The sequence below is a fragment of the Octopus bimaculoides genome, chromosome 24 (genome assembly GCF_046866305.1).
Source record: "Octopus bimaculoides isolate indiv1 chromosome 24, ASM4686630v1, whole genome shotgun sequence".
Taxonomy (NCBI): domain Eukaryota; kingdom Metazoa; phylum Mollusca; class Cephalopoda; order Octopoda; family Octopodidae; genus Octopus; species Octopus bimaculoides.
Window position 1 is genome coordinate 28,052,942 of NC_142951.1, and position 14,698 is coordinate 28,067,639.

The 14,698-nt window shown below is 35.8% G+C and overlaps 1 protein-coding gene across 6 annotated transcripts in view; it reads left to right on the top strand.

The window, feature by feature from the left end:
• The window catches only part of LOC106882219 (splicing factor 1), a 55,980-nt gene that overhangs the window by 36,871 nt on the left and 4,411 nt on the right, over positions 1-14,698 (top strand). For all 6 annotated transcript variants that reach the window (XM_089340964.1, XM_089340967.1, XM_089340968.1 and 3 more), the window contains 8 exons: positions 8,497-8,649; positions 9,591-9,711; positions 9,970-10,122; positions 10,883-11,001; positions 11,131-11,235; positions 12,358-12,421; positions 13,199-13,339; positions 14,382-14,664. In XM_089340964.1, the coding sequence (XP_089197090.1) occupies positions 8,497-8,649; positions 9,591-9,711; positions 9,970-10,122; positions 10,883-11,001; positions 11,131-11,235; positions 12,358-12,421; positions 13,199-13,339; positions 14,382-14,664 (1,139 nt within the window). The remainder of the gene's footprint in view (positions 1-8,496; positions 8,650-9,590; positions 9,712-9,969; positions 10,123-10,882; positions 11,002-11,130; positions 11,236-12,357; positions 12,422-13,198; positions 13,340-14,381; positions 14,665-14,698) is intronic.

The following is a 14,698-nucleotide window of genomic DNA, read 5'->3' on the forward strand; positions in this document are numbered from 1 at the left end:
AAATGTGCAACATTTCTAACTAAGCTGTCCGATGAACGGGAACGTGAAACTCCGAGTAACAGTTTTTAGTTATATTTCTGCTGCTTTTAAATAAAGTGTGTATATATATATATATATGTATAGTATTTATAGGATTTTGATTCACTGTCAGGTGACTTTTGGCCAACACTGTGTGTGTGTGTGTGTGTGTGTGTGTGTGTTGAAACCATGCCAGATCAGATTGGAGCCTGATACAGCCTACTGGCTTGCCAGTCCTCAGTCAAACCGTCCAACCCATGCCAGCATGGAAAGCAGATGTTAAACGATGATGAAGAAGATGTGTGTGTTTGTCTTTGTGTCTGTAACTTAGTGGTTTGGTAAAAGATAATGATAAAATAAGTACCAGGTTTAAAAAGGAAATAGATACTAGGGCCAATTAGTTTGACTAAAATTCTTCAAGGTGGTGCCCCAGCATGGCCACAGTCTAATGACTGAAACAAATAAATGATACATTTCCCAGTTTGAATTGTATGTCAATCCCTTCAGACAGTTCTGCTGTTCACAAATGTCCCCTTCTTTTTATGTCCTTAAAACATGGTTTACTTTGGTGAGAACCATACAGCTCTTGGTCGAGAGTCACTGTGTTAAAATGCTATAATTAATTTAAAAGATTGACACATATCCGGCTTGTTAAAATTGCTTATTACAACATAAACCATATGGAAATGACAGTTATAAAGATAATATCATATGATTTGTTGTAACATATATTTCCTCCTTCATTAAAATAAGATATTGTGTTGCTGTTATTTTAATGTCAGAAGATAAAATTGCAGTAATTTTTGGCAGATAACAAAATTCTTGGGATTATACAGTAGAATTATCTCATATATTACATTGTATAGACCTGTCTCTTAACAGTACAGATTACTCCAGTGTAGATTCTAATCTCTCTCTCTCTATATATATATATGGTAACAGGGATTAAGCCAATACTTAGATGCTTAATATATCTAATTAGTTCTTGATTGCTGCTTGTAAATGGTGATGTATAGTCACTGAAACTGAGTATAGTCTCCACTCACCCTGCATGCAAAGATTGCAATCAATTTGTTCTATTAGAATTTTTATTTTTAATTTGCATTTAAAGTCAGTTGTTGGGCTCTGTTGTATTAAACATCTGTTTACTTCTTAAGAACTGTTTAAATTATCTTAGAAAAAATATCTTATGTGGTTTATTACAGTTGTTTTAGAGTAACAGACCCCTGGAGCAGCCTAAATAAACTGTTACATTCTGTTAGGGTATTGAGTACTTTTTCCCCCTATACATTAAAATCTGTGTGTGTGTGTGTGTGTGAGAGCATAAAGTCTGGTGTGAAAGGTGAAGATATTTATTTTTCTATTTGACTTCCATACAGTTAGACCTGTTTCATAGCCTTTATTCATGTATTAATTTCCGTATGTTTGCACCAATGTGTATATTTAGCATTATACAATATAATTGTATATTTACAAATTAATCCAAATAAAGAATTGCTGACTCCTCATATATATATATATATATATATATATGTATATATATATATATATATATATATATATGTATATGTATATATATATATATATAAAAAACAGAATTTCCTAACAAAACTTTATGCACTTTTAAATGATTTTTTTCTCCATTTTCAATCAATCAAAATGATTATTTCTGACAGGTGGGGATTAATGATTAAATTTAGAAGAGAAAAGTTCAGCTACAATTCTAGATTAAAACAAAATCCCAAAACTAAAACAGCTAATGATTTGTCACTGCGTTAAGTGTAGATCACACGAGAGAAAGGTTAATTAGAAATTTCTTTGATGATTGAAAACTAATTTTCTACGAGCTGTTGCTGTATAGCCCTAGGCTAGTCTTGATTAAACAAACCTGTGATCAAGTATTCAAGCTGTGATCCAGAGCTACATTATTCTTGGCATGCATTATTTTCCCTTTATAAAAAACAGTGGGGGAGATTTCACTGCTATTTCTAGCAGATCGAGGTTGGTATTTTTATCTTTAGGTCAACCCCGATCAAGCAGACTTATAATTAAGGACATTTCAGCTATAATCAATCTATTTTAGTACGTACCATACAATTCAGTGTGTCTTTATTTAAGGTGTGATTTAAGATAGGCTGGTGTATCAAAGCAGTTGGTCTGTAGCACGTGTATCTGATAATCTTGTAAATCCAATTCTACTACCTCCATGTTGCAAGTTTATAGTAATGAACTTGTATAATTCTGGCACGAGGAGGCGCATTGGCCCAGTGGTCAAGGCAGCGGACTCGCGGTTTCGATTCCCAGACCGGGCGTTGTGAGTGTTCATTGAGCGAAAACACCTAAAGCTCCACGAGGCTCCGGCAGGGGATGGTGGCGAACCCTGCTGTACTCTTCCACCACAACTTTCTCTCACTCTTACTTCCTGTTTCTGTTGTGCCTGTAAGTCAAAGGGTCAACCTTGTCACACTGTATCACGCTGAATGTCCCCCGAGAACTATGTTAAGGGTACACGTGTCTGTGGAGTGCTCAGCCACTTGCACGTTAATTTCACGAGCAGGCTGTTCCGTTGATCGGATCAACTGGAACCCTCGACGTCGTAAGCGACGGAGTGCCACCAACAATAATTCTGGCATGTTGAGTGACAACATAAAGGCTCAAGCTGTGGTAGTTGCACTCGTGTACGTGATGTTATACCTCCATGGTGTTTGAATATTGTTTGGGTTTAGTACAGTGGTTTGTTTGTTTTGTTGACATTTCACCTTATACCGAAGTGGTGTTAAGTGTATAAAGGCACAGTGGGTAGGATGCAGCTGTTGAATGAAAGCAAGCACACTGGCTGGCTGCATTGTGTGTTTATGCAAAAGCTGTTGTGCAGCTGCAATATTGCTTCTGCAACTGTTATGGTGGGAGAGGAAAAAAAAAATGCAGAGACAAATATTGAAATTCTATGTTAACTCTATTGTAAGAGAGCAAAAATTTAAAAACAGAAACATGGAAGATGGTAAAGCTAATGACGGAGTTCAACATTTTATGATTGATTAAGATATTCTTGATAATTAGGTGATGTGTGATTGTTGTGCATTCATCCACCTCCCCCTATTCCTGACTGAACAGACCAAAACGTATTCTAGCTATGATCAGCTTGTCTCTGTTTTTTCTTTCTCATTTAAAATGATGTATCACAGCAGTTGGTCTGTAGCACCTGTGTTTAAAAATCGTGTAAATCCAATTCTACTGCCCCCCACTGTTGCAAGCTTGTAGTAATGAACTTGTATAATTCTAATATACATCTGTTCAATTTTATCATTTACTTAAGGCATAGATATTAAATTCAACTTTTTCAAACTTTCTGTCTACAAATTTAAAGACTTGGGAGGGCATTTATTTCCTTAAAATTATTCTGCTATGGTGTTTGTATGTCGACATAGAACAAATGTTATCTTAACTATGAAGTGAAATTGAAGGCATAATTTATATATATATATATATATATATATATATATGACAAATTAACTGATAAAACCAGGGAATGAAATCAAAGACAATCTTTTATAGATGTAACATTTGTAAATTATATAAAACTGCTATATTGTTTTAAAATCCATGGCTCAGTGGAGTATTTGAAACAGTATAAAGAAAATGTTTAATAACTTAAATATAGTTATTATTTAGATGATAGGATTTTGGTCAACACTTAGATACAAATATTTGAATATGGGTTAGTAACATGGAGCCAGAATTAATGTTGGATGGGCTGGTATTCAAAATGTCTAAGAATATTATGAATAGAATTTCAGAAGTAATTTATTTTTCATTACAGCATTTCTAAAACATACCCTTTATGTGTATGTTTTAATTAATTTCTAAAATAATTAAGAACTAAAGTCAGTTTTGTTAAACGACTGTAACTTTTTTTGCTTAGTGATATATGGATGCGGTGTTTGGAGCAAAAATGGTTTGTACATAAATCTGTAGACGAATTTTTGTCTTAAATCTACTCTAATTAAAAATAAATTCAGTGAATTCTTTAAATTTTTGTTCACATATATATAATAGAATTTGCTGTTAGGGTAAGATCAACAAAAATGTCCTCTATCCAGTAATAGATAAATATCATTTAATGTACACAGTACAAAGATATGAGCTAATATTCTCTTGCTTGGAGACACAAGGTGTGTTATAAAAACCTGCCCATACCCACATCGCCAAGCAAAAAACTCTTAGTAGCACATCCGTAATATATATACATACATATATATGTGTATATATATATGGTAATTGTAGTACTAAAAAGTTTTGCGAATTGGATTTACAACAGAATTTTAGTTTGTATAAACAAAGGTGCTCCATAAAGGGAAAATAGCCTGAAATACTGGAATTTACCAAAAGTTTGAAGAAAATTATGAAATAAAATGAATTTGCAAATGTATACATAGATACCACATGCACACACACACACACAAAGAAAAATTAAAAGATTAATATTATTAATGAAGCAGTCTTTGTAACTCACCTTACTGATTAAATTCAAATTTCAGCTAAATAAAATTTTTGTAAAAATTGAAAACACGGTAAATTTACAAATGAAATAATTTATAAAAGTAAAATTACACACACACACAAACACTCATTTCTTTCATGGAAAAAATTGTACAACATCCTCTCTGCTTAATGCAATCTTAAAGAATGCATGTGGGACAGTTGTTTAAATTGAATGTCCACTTGGTGCTCTTCTTTACTGATGTTGGCATACTCCGCAGTCACTTGCAACCATCAGCTACTCAATTTTTTTATGTAAATCTGTTGGATTTAGAGAGATAATCCTCTAACAGGCTTTTACCTTTCTTCCAAGTGATTGTTCTTATGAACAGCTTATCCTTAATTGCATTGCAAATAGTTGCATCCCCTGCGTTCCTGACAATTTAGTGTATGAATTGCATTACGAGTTACTAAGTTGGAAGACTTGATAAGACGAAAAGGTAACAAATATGGAATAAAAAAAGCTTTTTTTTAAAAAAGCTATCCAAAAGACAAATTTCCCAATATGCCATTACGAAATGTTGGATGATGTACAGGAAGTGTTCGTTTAGTGAAAAATAATTAATTTATATTAATATGATCCTTTAGATATAAATATGTAATTTTACAAGTGGTAACTGGTCGGTTGGTAATGAAAGACCATGAAAGTTTCCAGTAGTAGTGGCTGGGTAGGAAATAAAAAGGTTAATAATTGTCAAATTAATACCATTTCCAGCTTTTACTCCTGGTTACTTTTCTGCTGAGTGGTATATAATACAAAATTGGATTTCCATTATGGCTTTAAAACTACACCATATTTTTCACTCTGTTGCATAATCAGTAATATAACTCCACAGTTATACAATTGTTTTCACACTTGTAGCAAAGAGGTGCCTATTTTCATTATTATTATTATTATTATTAGTAGTAGTAGTAGCAGTAGTAAACTTGTGAGAATTTTTTTTAAAGGCAATAATAATAACCATTCCTCTCATTTTCTTTTAATTTGGGGGTATTTTTTGCTGTTTTGATTACTATTTTTAATTGTTTGACATATTTTTGAAATGAATGTTCTTCTGCTTAATGGTTATTATGATAATGCGTGTAATATATCTTTTAAAATATCCTGTATGGAATACTGCTTGATGATGCTGGTATTATATCTTTGTAATCTATGATGATAAGCCAGATTTTACTTGATGATAGAGCTGAGTGCTAGAATACCTTATTTCTTGGATGTCAACCACCTCCCTAATTTTTCCAATTTTAGACAGTCTTATAGATCACATCTCAACTGATCAACCAACTCGCAGTGATATTTAATTCGGAATTGCTTGAAATAATGCAATTGCTTTTTGTAGCCAAATGTTTCAATTCGCAGAATTGTTAGCATGCTAGACGAAATGTTTAGCAGCGTTTTGTTTTGTCTTTTACGTTCTGAGTTCAAAATCAGTCGAGGTCGGCTTTTCAGGGTCAATAAAATAAGTACCAGTCGAATACTGGGGTCAATGTAATCAACTATCCCTATCCACTGAAATTACGGTTCTTATACCTTATAATAGAAAGAATTATTCACTTTACTTCATTTTGCATCATGACTGTCAAATAACCTGATAATACATTCTGGTTGTTCCTCTCTCTTGTCTTTTGAATTTTCAGTCTAAGGATTACAGAAAATAACAGGAATTATAATTATGCATAATTATAGTCACACACACACATACACACACATAAATACATTTATATACATACACTTAGTTGTGCAGTGTCTTTGTGTGTATATTGAGGTAACCAAGTGTGTATATATATATCAAGCAAATCTCAAAATGATCTCAACTACATTGTGTTCCAATGAATGACTTTAAGCTATTATTGAGTTGAGCCCAGACTTGTGTGTGTGTATACGTGTATAGATGTGTGTGTGTGTGTGTGTATATATTATACACACACTCTCATGCACTTAAAGTTAATATTCACTCATACACCTACTCTTATATACACAAGATAACTGTTTTAGGTACATTACATAATTGCTAACTGATAGGATTTAATCTATCTCTGTGCAGTTTCTGTTGCAAACTTTAGTTTGTTTCTTCTAGAGTAGATTTATTTCATCTGATTTCATCTTCGAGTTTTTCCTTTTAACTCTTCTCATGGTCTTTTTGTTGTGGTCGTTTAGTCTGCATCTTGGTTGGTTGCTAGGTTCAATAGATGGTCTTTTTGCTCAGCAAGGTGACTTCAATGCATTGGAATTTATAACAAAGATTTCTTTTCATTTGTAATTTACTTATTCTAGCAACTTGGACGTATTTTTTTTTTAAGACACAGAAAGTCCAATTGATTTACAGTTATCTACTACCCATTATCAGGTTTAAATTCTGACTTGGCTGTCACCGCCACTATCTGAAATAGTTGCTCTCGTATCCATCCATACTTTGTCATCACCATCCATAACTAGCTGTCATCACTACTCTCTCAAATAGTCTGTGGTCATCCATAGATTTCTGTCAGCATCACTGCGTATAGCTGTTATCTTAGTTTTCCAAATCCTGCTATCCTCACCACCTCAAATAATTGTCTTGCCATCCATACATTGCTTCTTTAATCATCCATATATTGCTGTTACCACCCTCTGAATAACTGTGTTGGCCATCCACATATTGTTTTAACCATCCATGTATTGCTGTCACTACCGTGTTAAACAGTTATTTAAGCTTTTGTCTCATATAGTTGCTTAGTCATCCATACATTGCAATCACTGCCATTATAATAAGTTGGTGGTGATGACAATGTATGAGATATTGACTGTCGACTTAAGGATAGTAAAGACAGCAACTCTTTCAGATGGCTGTAATAGTAATGTATGGCTGGCTAAGACGACAATACCATCTCAGATGATGGGGTAACAGTGTATGGATGGCTAACTCAGCTTCTCAGATATTTGCATTAACCATCCATACATTGCTATCACTGTCTCAAATAGTTGCTGCCTTAATCACTCTTACTCTCTTCTCATCTTCTCACATAATTGCCGTGTTAGTCATCTGTACATTGTGTTAGTCATCTGTCATCACCATCACAAATAGTTGCTGTCTTGGCTTATCATCTTTTACTATCTCATTCTTCTTTTTAAATCTTTACCGTCTCAACGTAGACAGTGTCATTTTCTTCAGTTGAGGATATTGAAGATATTTTAATTAAAGGAATTTTATAGGTGTGGTAAATTATAATAATTACATTACCAGACATGATATCATCTTTTTTTTTTTTTTTTTTGGTAATTTAAACAAAAACTAAAATTGGCAATTAAAAAGGAAGTTATTATTTTTTTTATTTATTTATGAAAATCTTTAAGTTGCGATATCAAGCTTTCTCCTAAAATATTTTTGTTTAATTAAAATCTCCGACTTATGATTGTTGACATTCTTGTAATCTAGCCATATTCTTCTTGCAACCAGCATTTTTTCCCTTCTAAATTCTGTAATAAGTATTTTCCCCCAAAAGAATTTTGCCTGGATTTTTATTTTTTTTCTCTTAAATGAAACCTTTTGTTGTAGAGATTATGCGATATATCTACACTAACTTACCCTTGTCCTTAATTACCTTTCTTTTTAACATGCACCTTAACATATTAAATCTCTTAAACATAAGTTCACAGAAAGTCATTATAGCTTTAGGAAAACCATTTCATAATTCTTTTGGCCAACATTTTTTCCTTCTTAATCTACTTAAATTGCTTTTGTTGTTATTTAAAAAAAATTTTTTTGCTGTAGTGTAAATTTAACAGATTTATTAATTTATTATCACAAATCTCTCTAGATTTAATTCCCTTTTTGTTAGCTTTTAACACCTGTAGTGCCTTGACACCTGTTTAGAGGTTTTTACCTTTTTGCCCATCTATTTCTTTGGACTCTAACCACGTCGCTATGTCTGTGCTGATTCGTCTCTTTTATTCCACAGATCACCATCCCCTGAACCAATATATAATCATGAAGGGAAACGGTTAAACACCAGAGATTATCGTACCAGGAAAAAACTGGAAGAAGATCGTCATCGGTTGATCCAACAGGCGTTTGAGCTGAATGCTGATTATAAACCACCAGCAGATTACAAGTAATGATCTGTTTGTCTTACTACAACTAATTAATTTCCTCATCCTGTAAAGTAGTTGGTGCTAGGAAGGGCTACCGGCCATAAAAAAAACCTTGCTAAAACAGACGGTGGGGCTTGGTGCAGTCCTCTGGCTTGCCAGCTCTTGCCAAGTTGTCTAACCCAGGGGTTTTCAAACTTTTTGGCTTGCGGACCCCTTTATATTTCAGGCTTTACCTTATAAACGCTTATGAAATTTATACATAAATATTTGCTTAAAATAACATATAATTTTACATTTATTTATTTAACAATATTTAGCAAATAGGTTTATTGTCAATTATACACACAGGATTTTTTTAATACATACTTAGTGAGAAGGATGTGCTTGCTTGGCTCTGCACGGACCCCCTGTCTTGGCTTTCCGCGGACCACAGTTTGAAAAACCCTGGTCTAACCTACGCCAGCATTGAAAATGGATGTTAAATGATGATCTTCATCCTCATAATGATTTACAATTTATATTCTTTGCACTCCTTATTCTTAGCATTGTTTCCTTTCTGAAAGTTTTCAAAGAGTTGCAGGTATGACTGTGTGGTAAGAAGGGTCAAGTTTCAGTCCCAATATGTGGCACCTTGGTCTGACTGAAGCTTTTTGAGTGGATTTGGTAGATGGAAACTGAAAGAAACTCGTGTGTAAGTTCCTTGAAGGTTAGTTGATTATATTGGTCCAAAATATTTGACAGGTTCTTCATTTCACTGACCCCAGAAAAATGAAAAACAAAACCATGTCCTTCCTCTCATACTGTTGTAAAAAAAAAAAAAAAAATTGAGCGTAGGTGCAGGTATGGTAGTGTGGTAAACATGGAAAAAATAAATATAAAACAGTAATTAATACTATATTATCTATTAAGCAATTAATGTGTTAAGACTCTTAACCCCTAATTTGTTCTCTTTCTCATCCAGGCCACCAATTGTTCGAGTCAGTGATAAAGTGATGATACCACAAGAATTACATCCTGATATCAATTTTGTTGGCTTGTTAATTGGACCTCGTGGAAACACTTTGAAAAATCTTGAAAAGGAGGTAATTTTGCTTTCTGAATGTCATGAATATGCTTTTTCTTGTCTACTAATACTGAAAAGTAACAATTGATAATGTAGTTTTATAATATCAGAACTTTGTGAAATAAGATCAAATGACATGGTTTCATAAGAAAGTTTGTCTCTTTGTCACAATTTCTTAAAGAGTTGAATATCTATTAGTATTAATTAAGAAACCTTCACATTTGTATAAATATTTACTCCATGCTCTATTCATTCCATGAATAACTCTGTTTTGTAGACTGGTGCCAAAATTATTATCCGTGGCAAAGGTTCAGTGAAAGAAGGTAAAATTGGAAGAAAAGATGGCCAACCCTTACCTGGAGAGGATGAACCCCTGCATGCCTATGTCACTGCACATAATCCAGAAAATGTTAAAAAGGCTGTTGAAAAGGTAGACTATTTTCCTTTTCTTTTTGCAAAGCTCTTTCTCTGTCTGTTTGACACTTGTCTCTGTTGTCTCTTACAGATCTTTGTCTTTTCTCACTAAGCCACCTGTGGAGGCGCAATGGCTCAGTGGTTAGAGCAGCGGACTCGCCGTCATAGGATCGCGGTTTCGATTCGCAGACCGGGCGTTGTGAGTGTTTATTGAGCGAAAACACCTAAAAGCTCCACGAGGCTCCGGCAGGGGATGGTGGCGAACCCTGCTGTACTCTTTCACCACAACTTTCTCTCACTCTTACTTCCTGTTTCTGTTGTGCCTGTAATTCAAAGGGTCAGCCTTGTTACACTGTGTCACGCTGAATATCCCCGAGAACTACGTTAAGGGTACACGTGTCTGTGGAGTGCTCAGCCACTTGCACGTTAATTTCACGAGCAGGCTGTTCCGTTGATCGGATCAACTGGAACCCTCGACGTCGTAAACGACAGTGCCAACAACAACAACAACTTGGCCACCTCTATCCTGTTTCTACTCTGCCTTCTCCCTTGTCCCTTTGTATCCTCTGTTCTATCTCCTCTCTTTTCTCTTAACAATTTTCGTCCCCTGCTCTTTTGTTTCCTCTTCATCAACTCAGTTGTTATTCTACTCAGTGTTGTAAGCCTGCTGAAGCAATATTAACTGTAGATTAAACTCGGTTATTAATAAAAAAAAATCTACAAAGGCCTGTCTCATCAAGTTTTTTATTATTTTCATTTTCCAAATATATTTTTAGATCAAAGAAATAATCCGCCAAGGAATCGAAGTTCCTGAAGGACAGAATGACTTGAGACGACAACAGCTTCGGGAACTTGCTCTCCTCAATGGCACACTTCGGGAGAATGATGGTCTTGCGTAAGTAAACATTCTAAACTCTGAATTGGTTCAGGATTTTTATTGTTTGGAAAAAAAATGTTTGTTTCCTCTCACTTTTCATTTTGAGATATTGATTTACCTTTTATTAAATTTCGTTTTTTTATTCAGTAAATTGAAACAGCTGCAGCAGGCACAGACTATTATCACCAACACTATTATATGTTCAATATGTGCGGGAACAGGACATTTAGCTCAGGACTGCAAACAGAAGAGGTATTTTAGTTGTTTTATTATTTTGTGTATGTATGTTATGAAATGTATATATGTTATGTAATGTAATGTATGTATGTATGTATATATGCATGCAATGTAATGTATGTATGTATGTAGTGTATGTGTAATGTATGTATGTATGCAATGTAATGAATATAACATATGTAGTGTGCATGTAATGTGTGTGTATGTATGTATTGTATGTAGTGCGTGTGTATAATGTAATGTGTGTGTGTAGTGTATGGAATGTATGTGTGTGTTTATGCAGTGCGTGTATGCAATGCATGTATGTAATGTGTGTGTGTAATGCATGCTTGTATGCATGTAAAGTTATGTAATGTATGTGTGCATGTAACGTGTGTGTGTACGTAAGGTATGTACGTAGTTTATTAATGTTTGTCGATCTGACAGTAAATCAAGGAGTGGGGTCCCTCAGTCCCTCCAGTACCCTCTTTGACACCCTTCCAGCAACTCCAAGCTTGGTGGAGCTCTCCAGCCCTGTAAGACAATTCACCTAGGAGGAACCCTCTCCAATGTAAAACCTACAACTTGCTGATCACCGTAGCTCTCCTGGGCCCCTAAGCCGTTGTAGTCAAACCCCATGTCTTAACGAGATACAATTACACAGACTGATTCTCACTTGAAAACTATTAAGCGCAGGTAGATAGAAAATCCTTGTAGTATCAAAGATCAGTTTATATAACCACTTGAGGGTGTGTCACTTTCTCATGACCCTCAGACATAAAGAAACTGCCATCATATATTTGGAGAATATACCATTTTGAGCGTGGCCGTTGCCAGTACCGCCTGACTGGCCTTTGTGCGGGTGACACGTAAAAGCACCCACTACAATCTCGGAGTGGTTGGCGTTAGGAAGGGCACCCAGCTGTAGAAACTCTGCCAAATCAGATTGGAGGCTGGTGTTGCCATCCGGTTTCACCAGTCCTCAGTCGAATCGTCCAACCCATGCTAGTATGGAAAGCGGACGTTAAACGATGATGATGATGATGATACAGGAAGCCTGTCACTATTTATGTGGGTGATGTTAGCAGACAATGTTTTGTATGTTTAAGTTTGAAAGTTGTCTTGCATTATTGGTTTAATTGTTGTTTTCTCTTTCAGACCTGGGGAACCAATCAGAATCCAACAGGGATCACAAGCAGACAGAGCTAAGATGGACAGTGAGGTAAATATTTCCACTAATAACGACTGTTTCAACTACTTTCTGATTTAATTTTAAAGCAGTCTTTTCATTTGTTTGTTTGCATGGATTAGACAAATCATTCGCATGGATTAGACAAATATATTATCGCAGCATTGTTTTATGACTGGATGTCCTTCCCATCACTAACTTTTACCTGTTTTCCTAGTAAGGGGAAATGACTCCAGGTTATTTCACACGTCTCCCTTGAGTGCAAAGCTTAGGGACAAAATTGACAGGTGAAGTGACAGTTGTGGAGCACACATGTAATCGTACACACACACACAGAGGCTTCTTGAAAACACTTACCCAAAGCACCATGCAATGGGACTGAACCTGAAACTACATGATTGGAAAACGAACTCCTTAACCACACAGCCATGCCAGCACCAGTGTTTGTAGTATATTTCTACCCACATGTAATGTCCATAGTAAGACACTTGGGCTTGTCTCCCAAACAAGCTTCAGCCTCTCAACATCTGGCAGAGAACTATTGCTCCTCGTTTTCTTCTCAAATAGTATCTTCCCCTATTTAGTGAAGGAGGCTTTTCCCTTCTTCCTGTTCCTTGTGCCGTATTCTCACCAACACCCTTTGTTAAAATCTCCTCATAAGGTTAAAAAAAAAAACATTTAAAAAATTTTCATGTAGTGATATGATGGCATTGATCTGTTACGACTTGTGTACTTGAGTGTGTGCAATTATTTTCTGTTTGAAACACTAATGTCTATATATATATATATATATATAATCCTTATTTCTAGTATATGTCACTGATGGCAGAACTTGGTGAAGGACCACCACCACCTCAGAAAACACCTCCACAACAGTCAAACATTCAACAGGGCAATATTCAGACATTCAATCGACCACCTTTTCATTCACAACCACCTCCAAATCCAATGGTAAGTCATTATAACACTTCTGTATAAACTTACTGTAACTTCACTGCACACTGGTAATGTAACATCTTTTTTTTCTTTTTTATCAAGGCGGTGAGCTGGCAGAAACGTTAGCATGCCGGGCGAAATGCTTAGCGATATTTCGTCTGTCTTTATGTTCTGAGTTCAAATTCCGCCGAGGTCGACTTCGCCTTTCATCCTCGATAAATTAAGTACCAGTTGCATACTGGGGTCGATCTAATTGACTGGCCCTCCCAAAATTTCGAGCCTTGTGCCTTGAGTAGAAGAGAATATCTTCTTTTTTCTATCACTGTACTTTGAATATTATTGAGTATATATCGGGGGATTATATCGTATAGAATGCTACTAAATGTATAAAAATAGTTTGGACAGTCACTAGGATTGTTCCTGTATGTGTCATATATGTGCAGTAGTATATGTTTAAAATCTTTACCATATATTTTCCAGTGGGTACTGGTGGTTGATATTTGAAAATGTTGAACAGACTAGCTTATTAGGTGGGCAGTTAATGTAATAGTACCTTGAACCAGTAATTAATGTAACATCTTTACATGGAAATGATATTTACCCTCATCATCATCGTCATTTAATGTCTGCTTTCCATGCTGGCATGGGTTGGACGGTTTGACTGAAGGCTGGCAAGCCAGATGGCTGCCCCAGGCTCCAATCTGATCTGGCAGAGTTTCTACAGCTGGATGCCCTTCCTAATGCCAACCACTCCAAGAGTGTAGTGGGTGCTTTTACGTGCCACCGGCATGAAGGCCAGTCAGGAGGTACTGGCAACGGCGCGCTCAAAATGGTGTATTTTATGTGCCACCTGCACAGGAGCCAGCCCAGCAGTACTGGCAACGATCTCGCTCGAATGTCTTTTCACGTGCCAGGAAAGCGATGTTGGTAACGATCACGCTCAAATGGTACTTGGAAAATATCAATTTGTCCAGATAGTGAGCATGTTGTGGTTCTTAAATGTCTCCTAATGTGTTGATGAAAGTTCTCATTTTTTACTCCTCCTCCATTCTTTCAGGCTTTGAATCCTCCATGGCAAGCTACACCTCAACCTCATAAACCTCCTCACATGGTTGCATCATTCCAAAATCAACCCCATGCAAACAATGCAGGCCCCCAGCCACAGGGTGTTCCCATACCTCCTAATCATACACAGAGCTCTCAGTATCCTCCTGGAGTGCCACCTCCGCCACCACCTCCACCACCTCCACCCAGCTTGTTCTCGAACCCTCAACAGTTGCCACCCTGGCAGCAGGCCATACCCTCAGGACAGAACCCACAAACTTCATCAAGTGCTGTTGGTAAGTTTTTTGTTTTTTTTCTTAAAGATTTTCC